General features: G+C 37.4%; 1 protein-coding gene across 2 annotated transcripts; it reads left to right on the forward strand.

Annotated features, from left to right (window-relative positions):
* Positions 1 to 1,487: 1,487 nt before the first annotated feature.
* On the forward strand, positions 1,488 to 8,913 carry Cog4 (conserved oligomeric Golgi complex subunit 4). Of its 2 annotated transcripts, none has more exons than XM_022840307.2 (17): positions 1,488 to 1,755; positions 2,587 to 2,669; positions 2,915 to 3,029; positions 3,236 to 3,365; positions 3,687 to 3,841; positions 3,950 to 4,039; positions 4,437 to 4,593; positions 4,906 to 5,027; positions 5,384 to 5,494; positions 5,740 to 5,820; positions 6,015 to 6,176; positions 6,456 to 6,698; positions 7,049 to 7,162; positions 7,371 to 7,574; positions 7,880 to 8,074; positions 8,393 to 8,521; positions 8,680 to 8,913. In XM_022840307.2, the coding sequence occupies exons 1-17, from the start codon at positions 1,693 to 1,695 to the stop codon at positions 8,812 to 8,814; spliced, it is 2,289 nt and encodes a 762-aa protein (XP_022696042.1). In that variant the 5' UTR covers positions 1,488 to 1,692; the 3' UTR covers positions 8,815 to 8,913. The 2 variants fall into 2 exon arrangements, with proteins under 2 accessions (XP_022696042.1, XP_022696041.1); XM_022840306.1 differs by lacking the exon at positions 1,488 to 1,755 and adding an exon at positions 1,766 to 1,854.
* The last annotated feature ends 3,263 nt before the right edge of the window (positions 8,914 to 12,176 follow it).

The raw sequence follows: 12,176 nt of genomic DNA on the forward strand, positions 1-12,176 counted from the left end.
ATAAGATGCATAATTTACTTTTATATTACAAGTATTTTACAAATCCAATCACGTTATTACGAACCTCTCTCACTATGTTTTACAGGCACTTTATAAGGGGCTGTGTAATAGCCAGACTCATTTAATTTAGGGAATTTAATATGATTGGTTAAGAGAAGCCATAAATTTGTTATGTTGGTTTACGCTTATATATGAATTCGCTGATAAGAGAAATGACAAGCTTTAGAAAGAAAATGAGAATTCTAAACAATGATAACCGTTTTAATGTTCTTTAATGGGTTCTTTTGGCTCATTTTATTAGTTAGCTACATATAGGTTGGAAATAAGTCTATGTAAATAATAGTCGCGTCCTCGTGGGTTATCCATTTACGAATCCACTGATTTTTTATGAAACGACAACTCATGTGCATATTAAATACAACCAGATACGTTTTGCGGATGCATAGAACACGACTTTTTAATGTCCTATTCGACTTCATGCTAGAGATTCTCCTTGCCAGCACTTCCAGAGAGCATATTTTAGCAGTATCCAAGTCGTTAGACAAGTGTTAGGCTACAGGTTCTTGTCTATAATAGTATACAAAGATAATCATAATAATTATTATTATGGTTTAACTTCATTGACAAGATTACAGAACCTTTTATGCAAACGTGATATTGCAGAATATGTGTTTATACCATCTCAATGCTCATGAAGAACCACCCATATTTGGCGCTCGTAGACGATACCGAAATACACGTCATTCACACATGAGACTAAGGTACATTTATCGTTTTCAAAGACACCGTAAATAATAATTAATTTAAATTAAAGCTGCGTTAAGGGCAATAGGACATTAGCTTACGCGTTGGTGGAGAGAAATTTCAACTCTGCACAAAAATCAAACTAGCCCGCCAAATATAATTTTCACCAGTTTTTGCCGGCTTCTAAAGTAGCTCCTGTTAGCTTTTTGTCTTGCCAAAGCATACGTTACGACTTGAATATGTGTAGAATAAGGAGGAAAAAGATGTCAAACTGTGCCACCTGCCAAACCCTACGTATATTCCCAGTATAATAATTCCGAACATAAAATGGGTACCTATCGACGAAAACTAAGCCAGGATGCAATAGATGGTACTAAACCAGGCAACACATACAACGTACTAGCAACGATAAACATTTTGCACAGGTGAATTTCTCCATGCCACTAATATGGTTAATTAATAAGGTTTTAAGCCGTTGTTAGCAAATTTACGGTTGTCTTTGAATTCACTCATAATAATCGTTAAATTGCTTACTGATTCGCTGTTTCCTGTGTGGCTGTTTTGGCGATCTGAAATAAAAAATTCCCTCTCAACTAAGCAGACGAATTCTCTGTCATATTTGTTTGGTGGTAACATGTGCATGCACGGTGAGTGCGGTTCCTCGCAGACGAATTGGGCGAGGGCCGTTAGACACAGCTGCGGCTCTATAGCACTGCAGCGACATTAGATGATCGAACACGTCAGTCGCAATTCAGTTGATACAGGCATCATCATCACGAAGGGGTGACCCCAATACAGGGGTGTTGCAGGGAATGAAAATAGAATCATAATTCGAAGACAAACAGACGTCAATACTTTTCAAGTGAATTTTCAGGCGGTAATTGTACTACAGGTGATTTGGTGCAGTGCAAAATAGGTGAACAATAACTAGTTGAGCTAAGAGGCGGTATGGAGGCATGCGAGGAGCTGGAAGAGGCCGAGCGCCTTTTAAGAGAATTGGCCGTGAGAGAAGTGAGTGAATGATTTCTCGACAGCTGGATGGCAAGATGCGCCAGCCATCAGTATCTGTATAGCAGTGTTTTGATCGAACTCACAATAGGCAATTATGTGGTACGCGCACCTCATATAATGTCATGTAAGATTTTGAATAAATGAACGCAATGATATATATTAGCATAAAAGATAGACTGACAAATCGAGTTATGTTGTGTTAACTTAATCTATAGCTAAAATACGGTGCATGTTCAGAGAGGATTCAAACTAGGGTCCTCGCGGTAATTGAGTTTCACATTTTCTGCAAGGAAATGATGATACGATTTCGAATAGATTATTTTTTTTAAATGTTTATTAACCATCTTTATACCAATTTGTAATCAAAGTAATAAGCGAGCTAAATATTTCCCTTCTTCGGTAGATGGATGCTCTTTTCAGATATCGTTATACATTTCTTATACATAGATTTTATGTGATTCGCAAGTACGGGCGAAAATCAAAGAATCGGTCGTGATTCGATGAATTTTTCTTCGTTCATTACTCCACGTTATTAAATGTTTATTAACGCTCCACTGGTGACCTCTTTTTGTGAGCTTAAGGGCACTTGCTAGTAATTGAAAACGTGTCAAGTTACTGATATCCTAAATATGAAGGAAACTTGTTTAGCAGGCTAACATTTCTGATCGGCCAATAATTATCTTAATTAATTATATTATGATTTGAGAATGAACTTGTTTTGCTACTTACGTCATCTGCCTTCGCGGCTGTGTTGCTTGCAGCATAAATTGTGCACGTCTATGCAATATTAAAAAAGTAATGGTTTTGTGTTACGTTATGACAATATTTCAGGAAGAAACCAGTAAGCGGTTGGAGGAACTGGTTCTCAGCCATGCCAACATTGGTGAAAAAATCCTTAAGTTACATAAAGTTGTGTGAGTTCTATTTTTCACTACCGTTAATGTGTAAAAATCAAAGTTGTCCTCGCGTCGGCCAATCAGTATTAGCTCAGCGGGCAAGTTTTGCTTGGTCCGTTGGGAGAAAATCATCCAAAAATTAAATAGGATAATATACAATATTTTTGAGTTGCTTTATTTTCTATATACTGCTGTTGTCTGAGTTTGTCACATATTTTTTTCTATCCTAAGAACAGAGTCTAATTCGCTCAATTTTACTGTAGACCAGCATTTCAGTTCCTTCATAGTGATACGGAAGAGCTGACAAAGATTGTAACGTACACATCCTGTTTAGCCGAAAATATCTCTCGAAAAGTGAAACAACTTGACCTAGCTAAGGTAAACTGTTTTTGTCTTAAAATGCTGATATCAAATTATATGTTAATTATAGCTACCAAATTAAAAATTTCATATATTTGTCGATAAAGTCAGCTATATAGATTTGCGACATTTACAGCAAATTCTAATATGTTTGTTCAACAACCCATGTTTTTCAATGTAATTTATGTAGTGATTAATTTTTTTCTTTGACTGTTGTTTTGCAGAGTCTAGTAGCTGGTAGTTTACGCCGTGTAGAGGACATTATGGATCTCCGTGCGTGTACTGAAGGCGTAAAAACAGCTCTCCATGATGAAGACTTTGAACAGGCAGCCGCTCACGTGCATCGATTTCTCGGTAAGCAATAAACGACTAATGATAAAAGAAATCGCTTTACATCATGGATCCATTATGTCAACATGTAGAACCAAGAGTTCTTCAACGTTAGTGACAAATGGTCAAGAAATCTTCTCAGTTTTTTTGGTCTGAGTCGTCTCAATGGTAGTAGCTGTCAAACTTTCTGGTTTTCACTTTGAGCTTGATTTATCGTCTGTGGGTAAATCTAAACTTGTTTCAGCAATCGACACCATTTGTTATTTGGGAAGACTTTTCCCTTGATTCTCGGCTGTTTACGTTTGTACATCGGTAGCTGTCGGTCTTGTTTTTTGTTATTTGCAGGGCTGGATCAACGGGGGCTGAGGTCGTGTGTTGGTGACGAAATGGTTGAAGGAACAAGTCTAGAAGAAGCCTTCAGCGCCCTCACAGCTGCGCAAGGCACGCTTATCGACATAGTTACCCAGCGATTTAATGAAGCGCTCTCCCGATCGGATCAGGTAGGAAGAACCGTTTCGGTCGCTTATTAACCACTGATGTAAACAAAAATGTAATTCTGCTTAGATAAACTATTCTGCTTTTTTGCTGATTTCTGTGTTAATCTGCAGGCATCAATCGAGCGTTTCTTTAAGATTTTCCCACTTCTTAACCAACAGCACGAGGGCTTAACGAAATACTCCAACTACCTTTGCCGACAAGTAAGAAATTTTCTATCTAGTTTTTTTACATTAAATGGTGTTTTTCTATTTTTTTTGCGTACATCCTATCTTCTAGTTAAAACGATAGTCGATTCATTCACGACAAGTATCTGTTTGCATCTGCCGAGCTAAAATTAAGTAATTTAATTCAATTATCTAGCTATAAACAGCTTAGATTGTTTTTTCAAAGCATTTAATTCGGTTTCGCGGAGTGATAAGCGAACAAGTTTCTGATGCCTCATGTTGAGGGTGCGATGTTCCTAATGGCTGCCCTAGATTACGTAAATTTTCATTTGTTAAATTTTCACCAAATAGATTTATCTATATACATAATAGGTACCACTATTATGCTAATCTATGAAGTTTACAAATATCGACTTTATTTAACTTCTATTAGGTGACGGATAATGCGTGCCGATCCCTTCGAATTGCACAAAGTATGTCGAAGTCGGACAAAAGATATGCCGTAGCGCTTGCCGATTCATTTAGTGAGCTCTTTGAAGACGCCGCTCGACTGATCGAAATCCACCAGCCACTCGTGGAGAGATATTACGGTATTAATAAGTAGACGGTTCTTTCTGTCTTATACATACATTTGGGCTTCAGAACCGAAAATGTTTTCAATTTCAAGTTTGAATCATAAGTTAAAAAGTTTTACGTACTGTTCATGTTGACGACTAAGTATGCAGTTATGATTGTTCGACAACAAACTAGGTATATAATAAAATGCATTGTTTCATTATAAGACTGAAGTGATATAAGCCCACATTTCTTTCAGACTGGTTGTTGTTATAAGACCTTTAAGTTTAGATTTGACATTTTTTGATAGACGTATTCTCGTTGTCTTCTTTTGAATTCTTTTTAAGGTCACGGTGAGTTGTACGTTCTTGTAGAGATCCTCCATCGGGAAGTTTGTGTTCAACAACGACGTATCTTCCAGGAACTGCTTTCAAGTCGTGTGCTTGCTCGGCGCTGTAAAAAGGCTCAGGTAAAGGGTTATTCGCAAAAGTGTTTATTTGTACCGTAAGCATGATTCATTGTATATCTTCGAAGTCGGATGACAAAATAACGTAGGATTCATAAAGATATTTTATATTGGTTGTAGTATTTTCTGAAAGTAAAGTAGGAGTTGAAGTCTATAAATTCTTTCTATACTGTGACGAAAGTTACTAAGAGATCTGAATCTCTACCTTTGATCTAAGTCATCTTATCGTCATGCCGATACTGGAAATGTTTTTTATATTTATTTGGATTATTTTCATGCCAAGGAATCTTTGTCATAGTTAGTGCAAGCACTGGAGACATACGTCAACGAATTCCTGTTCTTTTTTATTTTTTCTACAGGACACGTTGATCAAGGGCAGTCTAACAGATCGATCGTCAACCGGGCTCCGGGGTAATTCAAGTTCTGGCAACCTCTACGCGACGCAGGATCCGCTTATTGAGACTAAGGAAGTGAGCATCTAAATTAAAGGCTTTTTATATCTTTAATTTTGTTTAGAATTTTGGTGGCTAGTTCAAGTCTATACCAGTTGTAAAGCCAGAAGATCCTGATACTTTCTCAGAGGTTAGTGACATTTTTTGAAATGGCATTCACTTTTGAAAATATGCATCTTGCCTGGCCAAGATAGCTATTTGGTGTACCTTTATTCTCTTTCGAACCCAGTAAATCATGACCTGTTCTGTAAAACGTTTTTCAGGTAGACGCGATTTTGGAGGAGCTAGCACTAATTCATAAACACGCAGAACTCTATTTTCGATTTATCAAGCGTCGCGTCAATGTAAGTTTTTTTTTATTTGAGATCAAAAAATTACACTAGCAAATATAAGTTGACTATCATTACTTATATCGTCTTGTGTATATCATAGCGATTGTGAACAAATGCACTGTTTTATGAAATAATGGCTACAATATTAACCATCAAGCATAGGGCATTTAAAATTCAATTCATACCGATTGATCTTTGCAAAGCAGGACGATCTGGAACAGTCGAAGCTATCGCCGGAGGTGAAGGCATCTCGGATAACCGAACTTAATCAAAAAGTGGCTGCGTGCGAACTAAATAAAGATATGCAAGAACTAATGAGCTACTACATCTGCCTTGAGGAGTTTTTCATGGTTGAATCTGTTAAAAAGGTGATTATTGTTCCAGATATATATATATATATATATATATATATATATGTATGGATGCGATAATAATAATATAAATTCGTTATTATCGCATCCATATATATATATATATGGACTTCACATTGGTATTATCTACGTGACATAATGCGTGTGTCGAGGTTAAACAAGTGGTTTCTAAATTCACTTGTACAGAACGCGCTATCTGGCTACCAAATAAATTCCGCGTTGTTATAGACGATTGCATACGCTTATGATGTTTCGTCAAACTAATTATCTTTCCAGGCTGTTGAATTGGAGTCATTCGAGGAATCTTCTCCAACGTCTTCCCTACTAGACGATGTATTTTTCCTTTTGAAAAAATGTCTTCGGCGAGCCTTTTCGACGGCATCAGCTGATGGTGCCTGTGCCATGCTTAACCATTCGGGCTCTTTAATAGAGGGTGAATTCGCGCGCGCTAGCCAAGAGCGTCTTCAAAGGGGCTTTCCTACTGGTGCGATGATGGACCATGCCATTAATATTATGCAGGTTTGTAAGTTCTTTTGATTGATAACAATACTATCTTAGTGAGGTTTGTACCGTTTTTAACCGTTTTTAACCTGTAGTTCTAAATGGTGGAACGATCTTAAAAAGTGAAGATGCGATATAAGATGTGTTAAAAACACAGAAATTGAAGGGAATATTATACAAGTTTAACTTGACTTTCTGAGTTTTCATCTACTAACCGAGCCCACAAGAAATAAAAATACTAAAAAAAACCTGCTCTTAATTTGCAAGATAGCGTCTTTAAACAGCTTACTACTTAGCAAAGGACATATATTGTTCATTTGTCTGACCATTTGTCTGACCGTGACATATCTCTTGCTTGATTCTTCAAGGGTAAATTGCAAAGCCAGGCAGAGCAAGAGCGTGATCGGGAGCAGTTTGTGGTGACGCTGAACAACCTCGACACGGCTTGCGATTACGTTGACACGCTTGTTACTGCACTCACTGTAAGAGAGTTTTTCTACTTATTATATACTATAATCCATTTTCTCAAAGCAGTGGTTTCCTGCTTTTCAAAAGTTCTACATGAGCCCTTGTAAAAATGTAAAGAAAAATATGAGTGAAAGCTTAAATAATAAATTATGTTTATTGCATAACAATGGCTTCGATGAACACATTAACCGTGTGTATTCGTTCATACGTGCGTTCTTTCAGGCCGAATGTCCAAAGCGTTTCCCGGGATGTTCAGCACAGGAACGCGGGAAATTAGAGGCTTGTCTTGCAAATGTGGGTGCAGCAGGTGCCCGCCTGAGGTCGCTGTCATCGGCTGGAATTGGTCAGTTGTGCGCCTCTGCAGTACGGCCGCACATTAAAGCGGCCTGCGATGCCTTTCATACGGCCAACCATCAGTTGTCGGAGGTAGGGAGAAGTTGCTAGAAGGTTCCGTTTTTTTTTATTAATAGTAACAGGAGTTAGTAAGATGACAGGGTGGCCATTGTCATATCTTAGGCAACTAGCAAACCGAGACCGTATATAGGTGTGCACTTGAAATAGTCGCTCAGCTTTTCTCTTAACTAACACATTAAGAAAATGCTACGCATACTTTGAATCGTATTTCGATACTGATCTACATACTGTCCTGTTTGGGAACAGTTGTTTCTGACGCTCGTTTGCATGCGTTTAACCAGTACTCTGTGTGATACTGTTACATGTTGCCTCGAAAGGCCGAATTCGCTCAATTGGAAGCAGATGATGGACTCCGTCCATTTATACAGCAGCTTGTTATGAATCTGGATTCATTACTGAATTCCTTTCGAGAAGTGCTCACGGCCAAAAACCACGAACAGCTCGTCGCGCTTGTGGCATCTGAGATCACGCAGCTTTTGGAAAAAGCGGCCCTCAAGACCATCTATAATCGGGTATGCTTCGAAAAAATTTGGCACTTCTAGAGCATGGCTTCCCCCATTCAGCTACACCGACAGTTTTTGACGGTAATAGCTGTTGGTATGAATGTAAACTTGACAACACCAGCTTTAATATTGGATTCAAGTGATTTTAATGTTTTGCAAGTAACCAAATCTGCAATAACTGTTGTACAATTTTTCCAAAGGCATAGGTTTTTAGGTATGTTGATAAAAACATGCTCATCAATTGAGCCCCCATAGAAGTTAAGTTCTCTCTAATCTAATTAAGTTCCACCCTGTTTCACGTTCTGTTTAATTAACTTGTGATTGCAGCTAGGTGGCATGCAACTGGATAAGGAGCTGCGGTATTTAATTGGCTATCTAACTAAGGTTGCTAGTTGGAGTATTCGAGATCGATTTTCCAAGCTCACCCAGATCTCCCTGCTGCTTAATATTGATAGTGTAAGTATAACTTAATAGTTAGTTACTGCTAAAATATTTTAGTCATTCTTATTCATCCTTATGTCAATGTTGTACTTTACATTGTTCACATGGTGGTGCTTTCGGCTTTAGATAATCTAAATTGTAATAGTTAAACTTTTATCTTACCGGCTTTACAGATATCGGAAGTAGAGGAGATATGTTCGGCGAATCAGAGTTCTTTAACGTGGCGTTTGACGCCAGCCGAAGTCCGCCAAGCACTCGGATTGAGAACCGAGTTCAAGTCAGACGAAATCAAAAAACTCCACCTGTAAATAGCTTTAACATAAGTGCACTAACTTAAAACATCAAAGAGTCATCGATTGACTAACAAGTTGCAAAATAAATTTAAGCTGTTATATTTTCGGAAGCAATTTGTGTTTGTTTTTTTGTTCCATTGTAACCGTCTCTAGCCACATAGTTGTTACTAAATTATTTCTTCTAAGGTAACAACTAAGTTCAGAATCAATGTTAATTCATGAAATGTGGTTTATTGCTTATCTTATGCTTTACTACGTTGATCTAAGCGATGCAAATTACACGCAGAAACTATTGGTTCTATTTTCATAAAATTTTTCTATAATTAAATCGATTACAATGAAATAAGTTAGTATGCTGGATGCAGGTTTTAAGCAGAATGTATTTCTAGTTGCCACGAAAATGGTCTCCAGCAAAATGATCAGTACTGGTCAAGGAACGTTTTTTGAATGTTTTCTATGATCTTCCTAAAAATTTGCGAATAAAGGTTGAGATTTAAGTATACATATGGGATAGCACTACTTAGTCTGCCAGCCAGGCTTGCCTAAAATCCAGGTAAAGATATGGCCGTCCATACATGGTCACTGGCTATGCAAATGCTTGGAACCTGCACAAAAACTGTAAATTCTGTTTCTGCGATCGATTGTTATAACCCTCGAATCGCAACAAATATGGCTTTAGATCAGCTAAAACTACTGAGACCGTAAGCGTTTCAGCTGCTTCAGTTCGATGGTAGACCTCTTATGTATGTTAGGCAATTTTCTATACTAGCCATTTAAATGTACTAAAATTCAATTTTAAAGAAATCTTCGACAAACGAAATACAAAGAAGGTTACTTACTAGGAAAGCATATGTAAATAATTATTTTTAGAGACATTGATATAGAAATATTGAAATTTTGTGGACTTTAAATTAAGAGGGACTGGTAGTACTTTTTGATTGTAACTTGAAATTGAATTTTACGTCACGAGCTGCCCTTATGCATTGCTTGTTTGAATTGTTTGTTTGGTTTTCCCTAACCAGTGTAATCGTTGAGTAATATCTATGACGTGCACATATGACGCGTGTAAAATTAAACAGTATAGTTAGGCTTATTAGCTAGCGAACATTGAAATCATATTGGCTATATGAAATTGGTAATATAAAACAATTCAGCTAACAATTCGGCCGTTGTCCGCGTTCAGTTGATCAACACATTAACTGTCTATGGCTAACTTCCTGTTAAACCTTTTCAAAACGCGAGTTTACGCTGGGCGCGTCGTCGTGATTGGCTTAGTGACAGCAGTGCCATCAGAAACAGTTAACTAATTCAGATGTTTGAATTAATCAAGCAAGTTGGGCTTAGTTAAAAGGGGGCTATAATGGACTGTGGTGATAAACGGGCTATTATTTCATATTAAAAAAAGGGCCATCCTATATAAATATTGGATTTCTTTACGCTCTGTGACTTTTTTTTTTTAACAGAAAAAGAATCTGCTACGGTTTGAGTGAGGCTAATATATCTATTATATCTCTCCAATATATGTATTCTCGAAAAATCACCAATGCCAACAATATTATCAGGATGATAAGCTGTCCCTGCGGCTATATCGTTCTCTTTGATGACTAAGTCTACTTTTTCTGACTTGATGCAGTCACTTTGTACTGCTCCACAGATGAACTGTTCATCCAAAACTATACAATTCAGTACGGTAGTGAATATGGTACATCGATAAAACCCTAATATGCCTCGATTTGCGTCAGTTAGCCCCGTTTTTTTATATCGTTCAAAAGCGAAGATCGATTTCTTCAATTGTACCCTTGGATTTACTTGAAGCAAATATGTTTTTCTCGTTAGTTGATTAGCAAATTAACGACAGTGATTTAAAATTCCGAAGTGATCAATATCAACCTTGATGGCCTGAATTTCTACTCGGATCGCGTATTTCCAATGGTTACGATCTATCGAGAGCTTGTGCGACTGTTTGCCCAGAAATAATCAAACTGCCATTTCACCACTTTTAGACAACGTTGCATTGGCAATAGTATCGGTCATAGTATTGGTTCGCCAAACGATATCGTCTGTGACCAACGATCGAATAGGCTAACCACAAGTCTTAATAAGTGCGGTAACCATTGTCCCATAGTAACTACAGCCTAGATATAGTCACTTTACAGCGTCGCATTTAGCCATATATTAAACATATTCAAACAGTTCTTTGCTCAAACAAAATTGAATACAGGATATTATTATAAAACTCTGTGTACGCGAGTCGTTTTATTCCATTTGGAGCATAAGCAAACAGAAGTTCTCGGTTACTGAAAACTGCTAAACGTAAGCAGTTTGTGGTGACGAAAGTGAGGCTTGGTGAAGATAGTACCAGTTGACCTGATGTTTTAAGAAACTGACGTTTGAATTCGTACGTGTATAAATAAGCCTCTTCACATGGTATCAGTCTAAGCAAAGCAACAATTATTCGGAGCATGTATAGGAGGTATCTATAAGGGCTTAATAAATACTTACATAATTTTTCCCTACGGCTGCATAGTAAGTGATACATATTCAGTGTATGTACATAGCAAACGCAAAAAAAAACAATCAAACAGAAGCCGACAATGAAGAAGTAACCGCCGACACTCAGATTCGCGTGCCTCAGGACTTTCGTCCTTGGGAACTCTTGGACACTACAATAAAAGTATACGGATACTCTATATCCTTAAATAAAAAAACAGCTATAAATAAAGTGCACCAACCAACTCAAAAATGGTTCAAGCGATTTTGTGCCTTTTTGCATGTGGGTGTCACTTGACCAAAAAACGACCTATTTAAGCTAAAATAACGTTTTATTGAAATGTATAACGTTTTTCATCTCGAGTCCAACTAAGTAAACTGGGAAAATGGTTGTCTCTTTTTTTAAAATTTATACAATAGGCACAAAGTGTAGCTTTTTGCGGTTTAATATGCATAGAGAATTTTATAAATTAATAGAAATTCAATTTTGAAATAGCGGCATCATCTCGAACGGGCAACAAGTGAATAGGCTACAATAGTGCAGTGTTCAGAGTAACCGAATATTCGTAGCGAAGTAAGTGGATTATTGAAGCAAAGTGATCGAATTGACAAAGCTATGACGGTGTAACAGGGAAAGGTAACGGAATGACCCGGAAGGCGTAAAGGATTCACTGAAATCCAGTGATGAGAGAGCCTCAAAAAGAAAACAACAATAGTCGAAAGAAGGAAACGGGTGCAAGGAAATGATAATAGAAACCCAACAGGTCGAGGAAGCAGTTTAGGTCAAGCAAATTTAAACCTATTTTACGTTTAATTGGGAAAAGTGACGAACGTTTGGTTTGTAAGCTTAAAGAAGATTATTTCTTCAAACGCCAGGACTGAGTTTA

The sequence above is a fragment of the Varroa jacobsoni genome, unplaced genomic scaffold, assembly GCF_002532875.2.
Source record: "Varroa jacobsoni isolate VJ856 unplaced genomic scaffold, vjacob_1.0 scaffold_858, whole genome shotgun sequence".
Lineage (NCBI taxonomy): Eukaryota > Metazoa > Arthropoda > Arachnida > Mesostigmata > Varroidae > Varroa > Varroa jacobsoni.

Excerpts from the sequence above, each read along its gene's own strand:
- Cog4 (XM_022840306.1), top strand. The coding sequence starts at position 1,783 with ATGGCAAGATGCGCCAGCCATCAGTATCTGTATAGCAGTGTTTTGATC. Across the intron at positions 6,177-6,455 it reads TGGTTGAATCTGTTAAAAAG|GCTGTTGAATTGGAGTCATT; the intron begins GTGATTATTGTT and ends TTATCTTTCCAG. Across the intron at positions 7,575-7,879 it reads CCAACCATCAGTTGTCGGAG|GCCGAATTCGCTCAATTGGA; the intron begins GTAGGGAGAAGT and ends TTGCCTCGAAAG.